The 19,614-nt window shown below is 38.8% G+C and overlaps 1 protein-coding gene across 12 annotated transcripts in view; it reads left to right on the top strand.

The window, feature by feature from the left end:
- Positions 1 to 19,614, top strand: part of sox6 (SRY-box transcription factor 6) — a 147,940-nt gene that overhangs the window by 86,423 nt on the left and 41,903 nt on the right. For 10 of the 12 annotated variants that reach the window (XM_082150039.1, XM_082150038.1, XM_082150037.1 and 7 more), the window contains one exon: positions 17,390 to 17,513. In XM_082150039.1, the coding sequence (XP_082006165.1) occupies positions 17,390 to 17,513 (124 nt within the window). The remainder of the gene's footprint in view (positions 1 to 17,389; positions 17,514 to 19,614) is intronic. The other 2 variants (XM_082150033.1, XM_082150036.1) reach the window with 1 other exon arrangement.

Here is a 19,614-nt window from a genome sequence, read left to right as displayed (position 1 = left end):
ATTTAACTTCTGTCTCTTGAGGCCATGGCTTGTCGTAAAGAAGAAGGGAAAGTCGTAAGGCAAGAGTACGATGCGATGGGAAGCGAGATGAGGAGGCTTGCTAATGCAGTTCTTTGGCACTCTGTTTTCATTAGAGCTAGCTCTACAAAAAATGCCCAGTGCTCTTAATATACAACAGCTTTTGAGTTAATTAGTTCTCCAAACAAGCTCTTCAGCCTTCATGTAGAAGACGTAAAAGTTGAGTGGTAAAACAGCATGCAAGGATTGGGTTTCCCCGCTGTTAGCATGGAGCGTGTGCATGGTTTAAAGAGCCAGTCTCCCCATCAAAGCGCTACTGTTTTGGCTCACATGTTAAGCGGCGCTTTAGACCCTTATTGCTGATGTAACTGATCACATCACTGGATTCTGTAAACGGGACTGAACGAGGTCCAAATAAAACTATCAGGCATGTAACAAAATACAACGCTGGCTCGGAAAACCAGTTCTGGTTTTCTCCGGAGTTGTTTGGCACTGTCCGTTGCCCAAATCAAACCACTTTTAAATTGCCTTTCTCTCTGTTTCATCCTTTCACATTTTGTACAATGAGCTCAGAGAGACGGAGAGATTGAGACTTTGTCTTTTCAGGAATTACAATGTCACTTGTTTTAAAGATAACAGATGTTTAGATTACAGCGTTAGAGGCTTATCAGAACTTCAAGCTCAAGGTTTTACTTTCTTATTTATTTCTTTAGCCAAAAGCCTCTTGTTGAGAAATTTCATATGGCAACTAATTCCGTCCAGGGACCGGATTACTGTTATGAGACTGAAGCACAAACTTAAAAGCACCATCAGAGATTGAAGGAGAGGCTTAGGAACAATTAAAAACAAATGTCGAAGTAAATCTTGATCTGAAAGAGAAAATGTGTGACACTTATGTAAGACAAGTAAAGCCGCACAAATAAGAACATGTAAAAGCCACCGCCTCCAACAGGAAGGCAAGCCTGTGTTGTTCTTAGCTGTTTAGAATCGGTATTAATCAAGCCGACTGATTCGTGTTCCGCTGACCTGTTTACAAAGAGCCAGTCTCCTTGACAATTCAACTCTCTATTTTATTCGCCCTCGTATCATTAAAATCAGCTGAAATTGTGGATGGCTTCCTGTAGGAAAGAAATATCATATGAGAGATCTTATTTCATTATCTTTGACAGAAATGAGTTTAAATTAACAGAAAATGGGTACTTTAATTTTCTTTATACTTTAAATTTCTGTATATAAAAAAAAGTTTTTTAGCCAAAGGAATATAATATGGAAACAAAATTACGAATATATAATTAATATAACAATAATTTATTTAGCGATAAAAAAAAAGAGTAATTTAATTTAAACCTCAGTTGTTTAAAACCCCTTTCCATTTCTCTTTCTCTTTTCAAATTGTTTTATTTGTTTTTCTTTTCTTTCTTTTTTGTTATTTCTTCCTTTTTGAGTTTCTTTGGCTAAAAACCAAAACAACAGACTGATGAATGAGTAGTCAAACAGTACTAAGTTCTTGACCAAAAGTTTGTTTAACGTAATGATATTGATATGTGATTAATCTCTTTTCTTTTTAAATTTCCTTTTCCCACTTTCTTTTGCTTTGCCTGAGCTGCCTATGATGACATAAGTCCTATATACGAGGTTAAATCACAAAAAGGCTTTATTTTTCCAAGAGGTTTTAGGAGAGACTGTTCTATGTCCTCTGAGCTCATACATCTCTTACACTTAATACTTATGATTAAAGCTGCTGTACTTGGTTGAGATTTCAAAGGCCTGTTCATGTGTGCATGTGTATTAGGTGCTATTGTCTCTCTCTGGGCTCTGTTTTGCGACGGCAGCTGTAAATTCCCAGGCTGGACTTGGGGATGATCTGGGCCGGGGTTGACGTGCATCTCTAGCAGAGACTTGGCTCAGATCCAGGCATTCCTGCACGCTGGGGCTGGTACGATGTGAGCTGAGGTGACGTAGGGAGGAGAACACACAGGTGGAGGCAGGCTCATCTTATTGTATACACACATGCACAAACATCAAGAGAAGAATGATTCCCTCAAAGGTCAGCGTGAACTTTAGATACTGAGTCGAGGCGAGGCTGCGGTGTGTTTGAGGAAAAATTCCCGTTGAGATTAAACAACTCTTTCTCTACGAGAATCCCATTATGATGCTCATATACTTTCTCTCATATCACAGCAAACAAGAGTTTATTAGCTCCGATCTCCCTCCTCACACGGCGCGGCTATGAGAGACAGAGAGAGATAGTCACACTGAGCTGTGTTTGTCAACGGACAGAGATGCTGTTTGTCCGTGTAGGGCCATTGTTGTGCCGACGGTCGCTTCCTGTGTTTTAAAGCAGACCGCCGGTTCAAACACTCTGTCATTGTACTGGCCTGGTTCTACTTATCTAACCCCAGGGATCCACTTCCTCTTGCTACTCTACTGAGAGAAACCTCCACGTGGCTGTCTTCCGATGCACCCCCCCCCCCCCCCCCCCCTTCTTCCTCCCACCCGTCCTCCCCACCTCTCTCTCCCCTCTTTCTCCTGCCAGCACCGGCTGGATCACACAGACCTCTTGCTCTCCATCTCTCACCCTCTTCTGGCAATCGCCTTTTCTCGTCCACTTCTCTCATTCTTAGGTGGGATCTGTACACATTTTCTTGTTTTTTTCCCCCTTCCAAAATTAATGCATTAATGCATTATACATTTAAATAACATACAAAATATTTAACGCAATTAATGCAGTATCCATTTTTTCCATCATCCTTTGGCAAGCGATCACGTTCTTATTCATTCGCAATAAGACTCAAAAGAGAATGCATTGCAGAGCTGGCGTGCACGTCTGTGAATCTCCTGTCTATGTGACACACACACACGACTCGTACACACAGAAAGCCGCATCAGACATCGCTTGAACTAACAAAAACGCAAAATTATGCCAAAATGCATGTTTTGTCGAGTATACTCGCAAGCACAGTCTTAAAGGGGTCATCGGATGCCAAATTCACTTTTATATGTTTTTTGTATATAAATGTGTCTTTGCAATGTGTGGACACAACCACCATACAATGAAAAAAAATCCATTCACTCCTTTCTTTTTAATCCTCAAAAAGCCTAAACACTCTCAATAATCAGGCCGTTTGGATTTTCTGAGCAATATGATGTCATATTGCTCATGCTCCGCCCACGACCACTGACGGACTGTCTCGTATTAGCATATTTCAGCCCTCAGCCATTTGTATACTGTCTGCCAAGGCAGCACTTTACGTGTCATATGTCGAAACGCCCCATGGAAGAGAGGGGTGGGGTGAGCAGTTGCTCATTATCATTTAAAGAGACATGTACTGAAACGGGTCTCTGTGAGCAGAGCTGTTTTTTGAAGAGGTAAAAAGGGTGTTGTTTTACACAACCATTGAGGAATGTTACAAACTTTACATGAAGACCCTAAAGAATCATACCAACTTGTGGAAAATGGGCATCCAATGACCCCTTTAAATTAGTTAAATGAAGTCTTAAATGAAGAAAGAGTTGTGAGAAAATGGGATGCGTGTCAGGTACGCGTCATGTGCAGCAGGTCTCAAAGGGACAGCAGCCTAATAAACCTGCTGCTGTCTGTCATTTAGGATAATCAAAAAAAGAAAAAGAGAAAATCACTCACTGCTGTTGACTGAATTACTTTTGCAGCTTTAACAAGGATTGATCTATATTTCATTTATAATTTATACAGTGAAGACTGTGAAGTGTTTATTCAATTTCTGTATAGGTAGGAAGCCCTTTTAGACAAGGTTGCATGGGTCAAAAACTACGAAACTTTTTGGCCATTTTGACAGGGCAAGTCAAAATCTGAACTGGTCTGACTGGGCCAATAGAACAAATCGAGACCTGATATATTGAAGGGCACAGGTAAATGTGACATTTATTATAATGGGTTTATGTGAAGATTGTTTTAAGTTCACTTATATTAAAAGGTATTATATATTTAAATGCCTAATAAATCTTAAAACCTATGTATAAATGTATAGGATAACGCAATGTAAGTCGCTTTGGATAAAAGCGTCTGCCAAATGCATAAATATAAATATAAAACCTATAAAACCTATAGCTTTCAATTGTATTGTAATGCTGAATGGCTATATTTGCTACAATTAAGAAAAATTCATAGAGACATCAGTAGCAGTATTGGTATCAGTGATACTGGCCTTCTTTCATAAAAAGATGCCATTAAACAAATATTTAAAATATAGGCTACTATTTAAAATATAGTCTTTGTTTTTTCTAAAATGTGAAAATTACAAATAAAAATGTATTAAAAACTTCTGTTGCTGAAGTTTTGCTTAGTTTAATTATTTTAAGTTATACTTATTTTTATTTTTATTTTTTTTTATTTTTTTTTACTGATGTATTCACATCATTTTTTTTCACAACTTTTTCAGTATGCTATTATAGTAAGGAAAAACGAATTTAATATTTACAGGTTGAGTAGCCGTTCCTTGTCCTTTGGTATTTCAAAGCTCACAAAGAGGAATATAACTTTTTTCAATATGCAATTATAATGAGGAAAAATAAATTAAAGGAAGAGAGAGAATTTTTGTGTTCAGATATTTGTGTTTGAGTTTTTTGTTTTGTGGGTGCAGATTCCAAGCAGGCCTGTCTATTATCTCAATAATCACTCACTCCTACTATGTCGGGTTTTGTACATTCTCTTCAATATCAACACACTGACAGATGCCATTTGAAATAATTCTAGCTTTTGCAGATGTTTTTATAATTTTTTTTTATCATCTATTTATTTATTATCCACCACATTTAAATGAATATAATAATTCTACATTTTTCAGTTCTGTGTTTTCCGTCGCTGTAGGATCTGCATTCCTGCTCAGTGGCAGAGGAGTGGCACTATTACAGCTAAAGCAGAAGCTGTTGTCAACATTCACTTCAAAGCAGGAAAGGTTCCCTCACATGTGGTTTTAAATGGTGTGGGGGAGCAGCAGGGAGCCTCTAAGGGTTAACTGATAATAGCTGCATCCAGCCACCAGATTAAAGATTCTTTTTAATTATACACAGCTAACCACCAGCATAGTGAAGCCAGACAGACTAAAGACGACTTGTGCAGATGATAGACACAATGTGCCAATGTGTTTTAAACAGTCTAAGAGGCCAGTGGAAGAGTGGGCCTTCAGGATATTCCTTTGTTCCTGTGGACTGACAGACAAATGTGTCTGTGTGTGTGTGAGAGAGACCGATCTCTCTCATATGTCTGCCATTTCCCCAGGCCACTGTGAGTTTGCTTCATAGTCGTGTTTATCAGTGGGAGAGGAGGCCAGGCTAAAAGGTTAATCAGAGCCAGGTCTCAAACACAAAACACACATGTCTGTATCTGTTGGTCATGACAAACTAATTTAATTGTAAATAATACAAAATTCTTGTGGTATTTTGACTGTGTAATAGTATTATATGATGCACACTCAGGAAGCTCGATAGTTTGTCTGAGAATCTACACAGGTTGAAAAGCCGTTCTCTTCATCTTTTGGCATTTCAAAGCTCACAAACGGGGATGTAGGAATAATAGCAGTCTGTTCTGAGAAGTTGCATAATGGTGTTCAGGTCTCCCCTCTCAGTATTTTGCAGAGCAGTGACAGAATTCACAGAGGAAGTTGAACAAAAAGAAACCCTGTCTACACAGACAGAACAGAGCCTCCTAATTAAACACACAAGACTTTGAGGAACTCATTCGTTATGTCTTTTTCTGAGAGAAGAAAAGGTCTCTCCTTTTTTTCTTCAGGATATGTGGGATATGTTCTTTTTTTCTATAGTTTAGCTACTTTAGATAACCGAGTTGCTTATTAAAATAAAAGATCCAGAATAAATAAATGCTTTGTTTTTGTAGTTTTGTAGTTTACTTCATTTATTTTAGGAAGAAGGTCATATATTAAAATAGACTGTGGCCTGTTAACATATTTTATTTTCTATTTCCCTCTTTTTTTCCCCCCTCTTTCCCTTCGGAATCCGTTTTAAGAGAATTGTAATCCAGTTACTGTACGCCGGTTTCATCTCCTCTCAGTCATATTACAATCACCATTATTTAGCTGCTGCACATGAAGCTAATTACCATAGCTTTGTCTTTAGCCTAGAGCCATTTGGTTTGCCTTTTTAATTCAATGAACAACAATTAAATCCAATATTTCATTAAGCTCCCTCAAATGCACCAGGCGCCATATAATGGTGAATAATTCAGCTTGGGTTTTTTAGATAAATATAGGGGTGTCTAATTGAACAAAGATAATGCTCCTAATTTGCCTCTTGTTAGATGGTTTTGGTTGTCTCCCAGCACCCTTGTGATCTCTCATGCTAAAGTCTCATTTATGCAGAGACAGCGCTGAAAACAAGCTACGCTAAAAAAAAAGAATGTGTTGCCAATTAGCATTGTCTGCCAGGCAAATGGATTGTAATAAGGAAGGAAATGAGCGCGGGTGTGTGTTTACATCTCTGCGCACACACGTTTTCCTGCGTGCTAATGCCCTTCTCTTTATGGTGTGGAGTATGCTAGCTTCTCCTCCACCAGGATGAGGGCCATAACGGTCTCATCAAATCCTCTTGGCTTGTGCCCAGTGCGGCGGAGCCTGAAACGCGCTCATCCTCCATTTAGCGGAGACTGTTAGCTGATGAAGAGCCCAACATGCGAGAGTGGAGATAAAAGAAAGCGGTGACCCAACTCATTAGCCCCCTTTGATTTAATATATTGACACTTGGATACAAATAATTCCATTTAGTGTGCTTGGTTGGAGGTGGTGCGGGGGATCAATTTAATTAGTTATGAAATGTGACTTCTTGTCACAAAGCAGGAGAAACGCTGACGTTAAATAAAGTCATGTGCGGTTCGAACAATAAAGCTTCTGTAGGCCCGTTTTAAAACTTAATGACGCATAAAAATGGGCCTAATAGTTACATCCTCACCAACGGGCCATGATGCTTTTGATATTACTCTAATGGATCGACGAAGGTGGAACACTTAACACCAGCTCAAACAGTTTCGGAAATTACGAATATAAACAGTGATCGCCTGACTGAACGTTGATTGCTACAACTCTGTGCTTTCTGTTAGCAGCTAGATTTGTCTTTAGCATTTACTTTAACCGTATGATCAAATGAGGTTACAGAATCGTACCATTTAATAGAAGAGACCGCATTCAGTATTTTTATTTTTTTTATTTGTGCGTATATTCAGGCTAAAGACCATGGTTCTAGTATATGGTCAGAGAGCACAACACAAAGACATACTTGTATGGTTCCATATGTGATCATTACAAGTGACTGCTTAAAAAGCAGCCTGTGTTTGTTCAATTTTTCTGTTTGCTGCATATTATCTTCATGCTTTTTAATGATTCAGAAGCCCTGAAAGGTTTTACGGCTTTCATCCCAAATTAATAATTCTGTCATCATTTACTCACCCTCATGTTCTTTCAAGTCTGTATGGTTTTCTTTATTTTGTGGAACACAAAAGAAGATATACTGAGAAATGTCTCCATGTTGCTTTGTCCATACAATGAAAGTCACTTTTGTCCAATGTTGTTTTGGACCCCATTGACTTTCATGGTACAGACCAAAACATTACAATTAGTCTTAAGAATTGTGTGTGTTCCGCAGAAGAAAGAAAATCATACAGGTTTGGAACAACATGAGAGTGAGTAAATGATGACAGAATTCCCCGGGGTAAACTATCCCTTTAACAATGTTGTGTGGAAGCAGGAGATAAACGTAGCTGAGACAGACCTGAATTCAGCTTGTATTAATAACGGTTAGTAACATTTAGCATCTGTGTACTGTGCTTAGTGACTTTGACACTGGGTGTTAAAACAAAGTTATCATTGCTCTCATCTTAACTGCTCATCATAAAAATCAGTGGCTGATTTTCGATCCATGAGAGCGGTTTGCTGAGTCCAAACCCGGTCAACGGCGGTATAAAGCGGTCGCTGTCCGGCCAGCATCGACCCCTGAATCTCATCAGAATGCACCTGTCACTCGCCGCCGCACCACAAGCCCTCCCAGATCATGCTCGACGGACCTATACTTAGCTCTCATTGTGCCTGGGCCCTGCGAGAGGAAAAATATCAGTTGGTGGAGAACACATCCTCCAGTGTGATGTTGACTTAGTTTCCTCTCCCCTCCTGCCTGGCCCAGTGTTTTCCCTGTTAATGTTGAGCAAACTGTTTTGTCTTTGCATTGGCTTTTTAACGTGGTCCTCAGCCTCCGTAGTGGGCACACACACAGGGGGAAACAAGGCAAGGCATTAATAGCCTCTACTGTGTGCGGCCAGCCGGCAGTTTAGAAAGGGGGCCCGTGTTTTCTTAGGGCTAGGGTGGCAAAGCAAAGCATTCAGCCCTGCGCGTCGCAGCACAAAAAAAGGGCCGCTTTGTGTTTCGGATGGGGCGGAGGAGGGTCCGAGCATTCCCGACGGAGTACAATGAATGGGCCGTTTTGTCTTTCGTCCGTTTTTCATGCACACTGAATTGTTGTTGTCTTTCTCTCGCTCTCCATTTCTCCCTCGCTCTCTTTTTCATAATTATTCTTCCCCGTCACTGGGTGTGCACATGACATTTGAGCGTGTTTTAAAGTCTCAACACTCTCATGTGCCTGCAATAAAGTCCTGGCCGTAACAATGTCAGCTTTCTGCTGGACAACAGAGCACTCTCTGTTGTTCTCCAGGCCCAGCTGCTGGAAGGGTAGAGTGAAGACAGTGGCTTAGTCTGCACACAGATGACAGGAAGAAGGAGAATGCTCCTCTCACTCTCTCTCTCTCTTCATTGACTCGCTCACTGGACAATGCCATTTTTAGTTAATGGGTGGTCTGACTTTGGATTCTCAATTCTAAACTGTTGGGTCGTACCCCAAAAATGGATCACAGGTCTGTTCTGATGAGGGAAAAACAATGCTAAATTCCACTTACTATATAAGATTGGAAAATAAATAGGCTTATCAACTTAAAAGGGAGAACTAATCACTTCCCACATCTTTGTCAAAGGCTGTTTAATGTGTGCATCCAAAATACTCAAATTCATATGTAACTTGGTTGCAGCTATATAGACAGATGCCAACATGGACAGATGATATGCCTTTATACCTGAAATCCATGAACAAAACTTTTTTATTGTTGTTGTTATTTTTGTTATTATTATTATTATTATTATTATTTTTAAGATGCAGAAGAGGAAATGTTAAGAGGAAATAATATTTTATATAATATTAAGTTTTCGTTTCATGATATTTTTGCAATTCTCGTGCTGAAGATTCTTAGACTGTCTGCATAATTGTCAAATATTTTCCCCTAGAGGGAGATTCAAATATATATGGAAGAAAAGAGACAACAGTTTTTATTAATTTAGATTCATTTGAATTAATATTAATAATTTTTGTTATACAGAATGTTGTCTTCTTTCATTTTGGTAACAACATAATTTTTTCTTATTAAAGCATTACCTTATATTTTTTCTTCTTTTTAAAATTAAGTAAACTATTTATCTTTTTTAATTGTTTCTTAAATGTTTTATTTGGAAGGTTGGACCAAGCATAAAAATAAATATTGATCTTTAAATACTTCATGCATAATTCAAAAGTGACCAGAAAGTAAATCAAATTTTAAATGTTATATATATATATATATATATATATATATATATATATATATGAATGCATATCACACTGGACGTTTAGCTGCCCTATACTAAACCATCCCGGTCCGAAAGGGTCTGGTGTGGATTGTGCCGGTTTTCATAGATGTGGGATGTATATGTGGGATAATGATGTTGGCCTCAGACTCATTTGTGGGTTTGTTTATGTCTGTCCTTTTCTCCCCTCATTACCCATGCTGTTTGAGCCAGTCCCCTCGGGTTTAGCCAGTTTACTGCAAACCTTTTTAATTTTATGACCAGACCCTGACAGAAAAATATTTTTCTCCTCCCTTTCCTTCTTTATTTCTTTCTCCCCTTCTCTTTTTTTCTGTCATTGTGTAAACTGAGTCCTACATTAATTGTGTCATTCTAGAACAGGTAATCCTGAAAGCATGCGGCGAGTGAATTAAATGAGTAGTGAGAGAGAGGTGGACGTGATATTTGTGTGCACTATGCCACAGCAGTGCTGAGCTCAGAAGACTACTAAAGCCTTAGGCTCGTCTTTGATATTTTATATGCAATACAACCCTAATTGCTTGAAATATTTACAGACTTAAATTACATTTTAGGTTCTTAGAGGCTCAACAAGAATTTGCCTTAAGAACATATTTCTGTTGAACACACACTGATCACATTTTGCTGGTGCTCTTAAGGGAATAGCCTTTACCCCCACATCTTTGTACTTAACTAATTTAATAATTTCAGCATCCCAGCATGATCCTCGATTCTCTCTTTGTAATATTAAGCACACTTATTTGATTATTCATAAATAAATAAATAAAAAACAGGTAATGTATTACAGAACTAGAAGTGTTCTAAAAGGTATAGTTCACTCAAAAAGGAAAATTCTGTCATTATTTACTCTCTTTCATGTTGTTCCAAAGTTGTGAAAAATGTCTCAGTGCTTTTTTGTCCATAATAAGTCCGTGTGGTCCAGTGTTGTTTTGAAGCAAAAATAATAAATTCTTAAATATCTTATTTTGTGTTCTGCAGAAAAAAGAAAGCCATATGGGTGTTGAACGACATGAGTATTTACATGAGCAAATAATAATTTTTCATTTTCAGATAAACTACTGCTTTAACAGTATTATGCCAAATTGAGCATGAAATTCAGAGATCAGAGCTCACTTGTGTGTGTATCATATGCTTTTTTTGTTTTTTTGCCATGAACTCCAGGGTGGACTTGAAGTAAAGCTGAAGTAGAAGGCAAAGGGTGGGGGAGGAAGGGCCATTCTGCTTTTAACAGCCCCGGACTTAATATAGACATATTGGAATGGCTCTTTTCCAAGAGGGCTTGTTTTACTGTGTAAGGAATTAGCGGAACAAGAAGTCATCTATTGGTTATTCCTCCAGACGAGCTGAGCGTGGGCCAGTGTCTGGTTTCTGTGCACCTTGCCCGTTCGGCACACACGCGCACACGCTGTGAGTCCTCAGAATACATTTGTCCTCTGTCAACTCGGGGTCTTTTGTCAGTGGTGGCGTAACATACATCCAAATACACATGAACACACTGTTTGCCAGTTGTCCTGTTCCAGTATCGGGAACGTTAATCTTTTACCTGTTTAAAAAAAAACACACATAACAAAAGAATGAATGAAAACAAGAAAACACGGTGCTCATTGACTGATAAGCCTTTGAGTCTGTGGGCTAGTGGATTGTCAGAGGCGGGTCGGTCCAGGTCAAAGCCATGGCCGCAGCACAAAGCCTCTTTATTCCAGGTCCTGTATCTGTGTGGCTGATGAGGGCCTCCTGCAGAACTCCTCGCTAACAGAGCAGAAAGAGGAGAACAATGCGTTTAGTCTGTGGCACCAAGGTTGATACCAGGTCTTAATTCCGGCCCCGCACTGGCAGAAAGAGCGAGGATCAAAGTCCGACTCAACCCTATCGATCCACACGTCCCGATTGTCATCAGGGGCTGAGCGCGGCCGAGCAGAGTATCTCGCGCTTTGATAACGGCCTTGTGAGCGTGTGTTTATGTGTGTGCGTGGGTGGGATTAGAGCTCAAAGCTGCAGCCGCCGTGTGCTGGAGGAGTGCGGTTAACTGATAAATGACCTGTGACGTGGGAGTAATGTGTACTTGGGGATCTATGGGATTGTTTAAAAAATTGACCTCTTCAGAACAGAATAATGTGCAGACTCCCGAGCGCAGAAGTGGTTTCATTCAGCAAAGAGCTCTCTCGTTTTCTCTCTCGCTTTCTCTTTGCTGGTGAGTTTCCAGAAAGCACTCGCTGAGTGTGTTCACAAAGTAGCGGGTGTGAAGTTCACGCTGTCGGGGCTCGCCGTGCGGATTGAACGTGGTTGCCAGGTCCTCTAGAATCACTTCGCCTTAAAATGGATCCCCTAAGGTGGTTTTCTTTCTCAGTCATTTTGGCTCTGGCAGCGTCGAGCGAGGCAAAAAGCGTGTGACGTATCGGTACTTACAGTAACAGTAAAAGCTGTTTTCACTCCTGCTAAATTTAAAACACCCCCATGTTAGAGCCTTTCTTTGAGATTTTTTACGAGAAACGGTAATGGTTCCAAATTTGGACCAAAACACATCACTGGTGCGAAAATGTGTACGGCCTCACCTTTGGCTTTTAAAACGGGTTGGCTTGTGCTTAATGCTTAACCTAAGGCTCCGAGGATCTCTGGCTCCTTCCAAAAACTCAAAGAGAAAAGAGAAGTTAGCCACCCCTCCCCGTCTCAGTCTTATCTTGTCAACACTGAAAGGCATTTTGGACATGTTAAAACAACTCCCCTCTATTCCTTTTAAAAGGGGAAAGAATCCCAGAGTGATGCTCCTTGAAGATCAATCTCTATTTTCATGTTAAGGAGAGTTGGGGACAAGTATAGGGGGGCACGTCTCCTGAGCCCGAAGGGACCCTTTAAAAGACAGCGAGGAGCATGGGTGCTGACAGGGGCCCTATTGAGGACAGTAATGACTTGTACATCTCCATTTTCTATGCGCTTGTGTGACAGCCTGGGTCAGGATATGCCAGCAAATACACATTTACAGCTACATAGGCCACTGCAGGAGGGCATAAACATATTAGTGCACCTGCTGAATTAGAAGCACAGCAGCCTATTCTAACAGTAATCCAAGTACAGTGCAGCTCCTTGAATAGGCTGGGCTGTCCGACCCTAGGATTAGTTGCTGCTGTAAACCATTACTGAAGCTAAGTGCTGATGTCAACATTTCCACTAACAACATTGATTAATCTATAGCTCCCTATTTACTTCAGGGGTCCCCCCCCCCCCCCCCCCCCCCCTCCTTCTTTTATTTTGGTCATTCAACCTACAGCAAGCACACATTGTGTGATTAAACAACCCACCGCTGACACTCCACATTTAGTGTTGGGAATTAGTGATCAGTAGCATGATTGTAGCTCTGATGTTTTCAAAACAGAGTAGCATTTCAGGCAATGAACTCCTTTTTCCTGTCACGTTTTGTTATGCAGGTAATAATCATGCTTGGCAAAAATGTCTACTTAAATTGTATCGGTTCATTTTAATGAACAATTCATTATTTAATGAACAATTTAAACAAAATCGGTTTGATTCATTTATTTTTTCCTTTAGCAATATATGGAAAATAAAGTGTTTAATATAATAATTTTATAAAAAAAAAAAATATATATATATATATATTTATATAGTATTAAATCTTTTTTTTTTTTTTTTTTTTTTTGTGATTAGTATAGGTTATCATTGTTTTTGGGGCCAGCCATTTTTATTATATTATATTATATTATATTATATTAATATATTATATTATATTATATTATATTATATTATATTATATTATATTATATTATATTATATTATATTATATTATATTATATTATAAATCATCAGGTAAATTAATCATCTTTACTTGAGTATAATTTTTTAATTAGATGTTGTTAAAAACCTGTAATTGAATTGCTTTAAATTATGATTAGCTTGTAGGCTGACAAGCTACAGTTTCAAAGTGCCTGATATAAGGGCAGGGGACAGTAGCGAAGACAGAGCCCGAGAGTGATGCGTGTAACTGTGACAGGGAGACAGATTGTGCTGTGCATCACCCCAGACTTCATCGGCTGCACTGAACTGATGATATATGCGAGACGCTGAAGGTGAAGAGGCCTCTCTCTCTCTCTCTCTCTCTCTCTCTCTCTCTCTCTCTCTCTCTCTCTCTCTCTCTCTCTCTCTCTCCCTCTCTCTGTCTGTCTCTACACCCCCATGAACTGGTCGGCCGTGTGAAGAGAGAAAGAGGCTGCCAGCTACACAGCCTGACTGATTGCTACAGATGCTCTTCCTCAAGTACCGCGAGTTACATCCTCGCCACAGCAGGTCTTCGGGGACAAACAATAGCACCTGTTCCTCATAAGATGGGGCTCGTTCATGTATCTTTAATGAACTTTAGGGCAGATGGCGAGAAATGGCATTATCCCATCCTCTGGTTCTAAGGATCCGATAAGACAAAGGGCAGATAGGAGCCAGACCTACAATGGGCTGAGTTTATGAGGTTCGGAGCTTCCACAGGCCTGAGCTTTCCTCCTCACATCTGCTCCACTTCATTCTTTCACGCTCTTGAAGATCTGACTGGCAATACTAATGCTGCAGGCAGCCAGCCGCCTGGCACACTGACGGAGGGGGGGGGGGGGGGGGGTGAAATATCAGGGCACAGATACACAAATAAGGGTGAGCATGTTCATACGTACCATGGATACTGAATATAATGAGCAGCAGTAGAAATGAATCGAACACTATAGACTATTCTGTTTATGATGCTGTAGATATATTTATGAGCCAGACTGTTTATTGTTTATCTGTAAGAGATGATGGCACAATGTGATGTGAAATTTAGTTGTTTATGGTTACAGAGTAGCGTAGATATGTACTTGTGTATGAGCAGGTGTATTCTTATATCTGTATTATTCTTATATCTTATATTTGTGTGTATTTAGGCTTTCTTATATCTTATATCGTAAAACAATTTGTTTTACAATATCAGCGCACTGTTCTTAACTGTTTTTAAATTATCATACATTTAATTATCTAAGTTTTCATTTTTGTCTATCATGTTATATCTTTGTTTTATTCATTCATTTTAATTAATTTATTATTTAATTCATAAATTTGATAAGTTAAATAATAAAACTTATTTATTTTTTTGCTGGAAATATAAATATAATTAGTTAAGAATTATCATATTTCTCTTTGAAGTACTACTTTTCAGTAATTCATTTTATTTCATTTTTTATGAATTAATAAATAAGAGAAATTAATCAAATAAAAAATATAAATATTTCAAAATATGAATAAAATGTATTTACATTTCCAAGAAAATGAATTAAAACAGTATTAAACTAATAGTAAGCCTATTTTAAGCCTTAATATTAACTAATATTAAAAAAAGAGAGAGAGAGAGAGAGAGGGACAGACATTGAGAGTCAGAAAGATGCAGTGACTGAATGAGAGAGACTGACACATATAATAAGCGAGCTTCAATGCAGAATACGATATGCAATTTTTCAAAATCCATCTGTCTAAGTGTAAGCACTTTCCATTCCATTCTCTATTCCATTCTCTATTAGCAGTCAAAGCAAATTGCCAGTGATCATCTTTAAATCTTTATCTGCATTGTCTGCTCAGCTCCACCGGTCTACGTTAATTGACAGGCTTGAAAGCTAACCTTCACTATTAGTCCCCACTTTAACGACGCTTATTTGATTTGCCACTCACAGATGCGGCATGTGTAAATTAAAGTTTAATGTAAAGGCCTCATTACTGTAAATCACAACCTCTCAAACTGAGGGCAATTTATCTGTTTGTACTGTCTTTTTCTTTTTCTTGCTGTTTGCACCTTTTGAAACAGCATTAGGGAATTCAATTTGATTAGCAGATTTATTGTTAGCATTGTTAGTCAGTTTGTTAGTTTCAAATGATGTCTAATTCTAGGTTGTTTTAAATGATTTATATTTGAATTAAATAAGACATTGATGATATAATTTAGGAACAGATGGGATAAGGCGTAGCAGGCCAGGTGTTTTTGTCATTATATATGTGGGCCTCTGTGCAGGACTATGCAAAATGACATGTTGAGGAACAGTTGTGTTTTGGTTCCACTTTAAAAGCAGCTGTTGTATGTAATACTGTGGCTTTAAACTGATTTGTCTTGCAAGGGTAATGTGAATAAGGCTAATGGCAATTATGTATGTGACTGACCTTAGCGGCCTTCTGAAGGAGAACAATTTGCGTGGTCAGAGCCTTTTTTAAAGCACTTAAATGTATCTGAGATGGTATAAGACAGTAGTTGGTGACGTCATAGACACAATTTATCTTTTCTGCCTAATAGCTCCTTTCACTCCACTTACGTTTTGATTCACCACACATGCAAGCAAACCTTTCCACAAACACATCTATAAGGTCATGTTAAAGAGCCCTCTGATCTCTTTCATTCAGCATTTTTTTCACATCTGTAAAATACCACAAAAAAAAAAAAAACTGCAGTTCTTTCACTTTGGCACAGTCTCAACTCTGTATATGCACTTTATAAAGTGCAACACTCTATAAACAGAAAAGTGCAGGATTTTTCCTATTTATTTTTGCTTAGGAGAACTCACTTAGTCCGAATCAATGAAGTGGACCTGAACACTTGTTTATCACCTGGGGAACAGGCCCTACTGAACTCTAACATTAGGCGCTCATAAGGCGAAAGCAGCATTAAAAAAACAGAGATCGCACAGACCTCAGCTAGAAATGTTGAGCAGAAAGTGGTTCCTCAGAGCAGGTTGATTTCATGCCCCAATGCTGCAGCAGTAATTGCGTCCAGACCGGTTTTTATTGCAGGCTGATTTTAAAGAGCGATGAATGGAGAAACATTCTATAATGTGTTTATTTTGGGGGGGCTGACCTTTATTAACCCGTTCTCCGGTTGGGCTCCCCAGAGGCGGGTCGGCTCGCCTGCGTAAACTCTGCGCTGGCCCACGGTAGCGGCGCTGCAGCCTATCACCCACAGGCCGGAAGCAGAGAATGACAGCTAGATTGGGTCCGGCCAACACTCCACAAACATGTGTTTTCAAACTTCGATGGGAAGCCGCTCAGATCCCTAAATACACACAGACTCTCATTTTCATTGTCTCTAGTTCAGCGTGTCTGTTTTTACTCTTACACAGAGCTAATGCTATCCTTATGGACACCATTAACGTTCTCTTTATTTTGCAATAAAGCAGGAATAAAGATGAATATGGTTGAGAGCGTTTGAAAGGCACCACACACGATGCCAGGTGTTGACGTTATACATGAAATATCAGAAATACACGAGCTTTTGGGCTCATTCCATCATTTTCACAGCTGAAAACAGGTGCTGTAAATTACTGGCCTCCCTTGGGAATTTATCATGTAAATAAATGACCTTCCAAGAACAAGAGCCAAGAGCCGTATTTCTAAAAGGATCCACATTTTCTGTCAGTCTCATGATTAAGTTTTATAAGCAGTGTCTACCTGACATTTCTAATTCTATCTAATAATGTATGTAGGTATTAACCTAACAACCTTAACACTGAATGAGGTGTTTATGATAAATATGAAAATAAACACTGCTGTATATGTGTGTGTGATGGTTTCTTTGAAGCATTAAGGTGCGATTAAGTGCAGGTATTTGGTGAGCGTGTGCGGGTTGGACCGGGGTCAGAAAATGAGCGGTGCTGTCAGGCTGTGTTAGGCTCCTGTGTGATCTCCTCTCTCTCTGTGTTCAGCAGGTCCAGGGTCACATGCCTCCACTCATGATCCCCATTTTTCCACACGACCAGCGCACTCTGGCAGCGGCCGCTGCAGCCCAGCAGGGCTTCCTCTTCCCCCCAGGCATGTCCTATAAGCCAGGTAAGAGAACACACTTAAGCTCTCTGAGTTTCCTCTCCACATCTTTGTTTCTGTTGCTCCTTGCACACTTGGCATAAAATGTTTTTCTGATAATTCTTGGGTCATCCTCACAACCAATTTCCAATACCCAAAGTTAAAATATTTATATTAAAATATGAATACATTTATATTAAATGCATGTATTTTAAAATAATAATTAATGTTATTACAAATAATAATGTTACACATTGAGTTCACCCAAATAATGAAAATATCATACCAAACCTATATGTATGACTTTCTTCTGTGGAAAACAAAAGATGTTTCAACTTTTTTTTTTTGTCCATACAGTGAAAGTCATTGGGTTCCAATGGACCCCAATAACAAGAATAAAACAGACATTTTTCAAAATATTTTCTTTTATGTTTCACAAAAGAAAGAAAAAGTCATACAGGTTTGCAACAACAGTAAATTGTGACACAGTTAGAATTTTTTGGTGAATTGACCTCTTTACATATTTAAAAGTTTCAAATATATTTTGTCAGGATAAAAAAAAAAGAAAAAAATGGATGATAAACACTACTCTCTCCCAACTGTGTTTTTGAGGGAAGACAATAATGTTAACAAGTTCCTTTCAGGCTGTCTTTTATTCCTTTATCTGTAGTATGTTTTTTCTGCTTCACCATCCTTCACTATACCTCAGGGGAACTTACGAGTCACTTTTGAGCTTGCTTTACCTCCTTATGTCTTTCAGTCTTCCTCAGCACATATTTTATCATTGCTTGATTTCCCTGACCGAATCATAGCATTGTTTTAAAGAGCCCACCCCTTTGGATTCAGAGAGCAGAACATCAAGCCCTTCTTGTCAAGGCAATTAATTCTGAACACTGTGAAGTGTATCACCTCAATGAAGCAGCCTGTTTTGGCAGAGTTCAAGGCATTTCGAGCCTTCAGAACAATAGATGGTGGGAATGAGGGCTGGAATATAAACACTGTCAGCATATAAGGGTTTCAACTTCATGGGCCATAAATCTGCTTTATATAATACTCTCTATGACCCTGTAAATGTTATTATATACATTTATATTATTGATATTATGCACATTTAGTCACCTTTGTGAGGAACATGTCATTGGCACTGATCTGTAGATGCAAATAGATTATAATAAATTAGCGTTTTATCACTATACCTAATCATTTCTGTTTCTTAAAAAATAAAAAAATAAAAATAAATACAGGAAGGTGACATCTAGTAGTGCACATTTTCCATTTTAGAACCGAAGGGCCTCTGGTGAAGCAGCTGTCGTACTTGTCCTGGCATGCCTTTTTTCTCCTTTTGTGAAAAAGAGAATTGCTCCTCACGCAAGCACTGTAAATTCAAAAACAATTTGTAAGAAAATGCTACAACACGTACTGTAGGCTGACTCACTGCCAGTATCCCTCAACCTCATATCCAGCCATTGTTCTGGGGTTTTGGGATAAGTTTCTGTAATTAAACCGTTATAAAAGCATACCCTTGCCTCCCAAGGGATCAGTAGCATTTGGGTACATTTCCTTCTTTCTATTATTTTACTTTATTTTTCCGTCTATGCTTTTTCAGTGTAGTTGCTGATTGTTAGTAGACCTAACACAGAAAAGGAAAAGGAACATAAATTAAGTTGACAAAAATTTCAATCAGAATTTTCAAAGAAAAACGAAATGATGCAGCTCTGTAAAGAAAGCTTTCCTTTTGTCTTCAAAGTATGCCTTTATAAACCATGTTTGTTGTCAGCACCTCATCAAAAGGCGAATATACAAGAAAAGAGAGAGAGAGCTAGACAGAGAGATGGAAAAGAGGGAGGAAAGCTTCAGAAGTCAGCAGGTGAGAGTTAGATTATTACAGGGTGTGGTAGAGCAGCTAATAAATTAAGTAAAAAGGTATATGATGGAAGATAAAGTCAGCTATTTTGGAACTACAAAGGCATGACAGGTTGAACAAAGAGCCTGAGGGCTTTCTTTTCCCCAGTTTGATTTTTTAATATGTTTGACATGGAAAGTGTTTTAGTACAAATAACAGCAGCTGTAATGGAATCCTTGGCGTGTGTAAAGCACTTGCATTATTCATAATTTGCTAAACAGCAGA

The sequence above is a fragment of the Leuciscus leuciscus genome (assembly GCF_965113295.1).
Source record: "Leuciscus leuciscus genome assembly, chromosome: 2".
NCBI lineage: Eukaryota > Metazoa > Chordata > Actinopteri > Cypriniformes > Leuciscidae > Leuciscus > Leuciscus leuciscus.
Note: the sequence above shows the minus strand (reverse complement) of the source record. Positions and strands in the feature narration are given on the sequence as shown.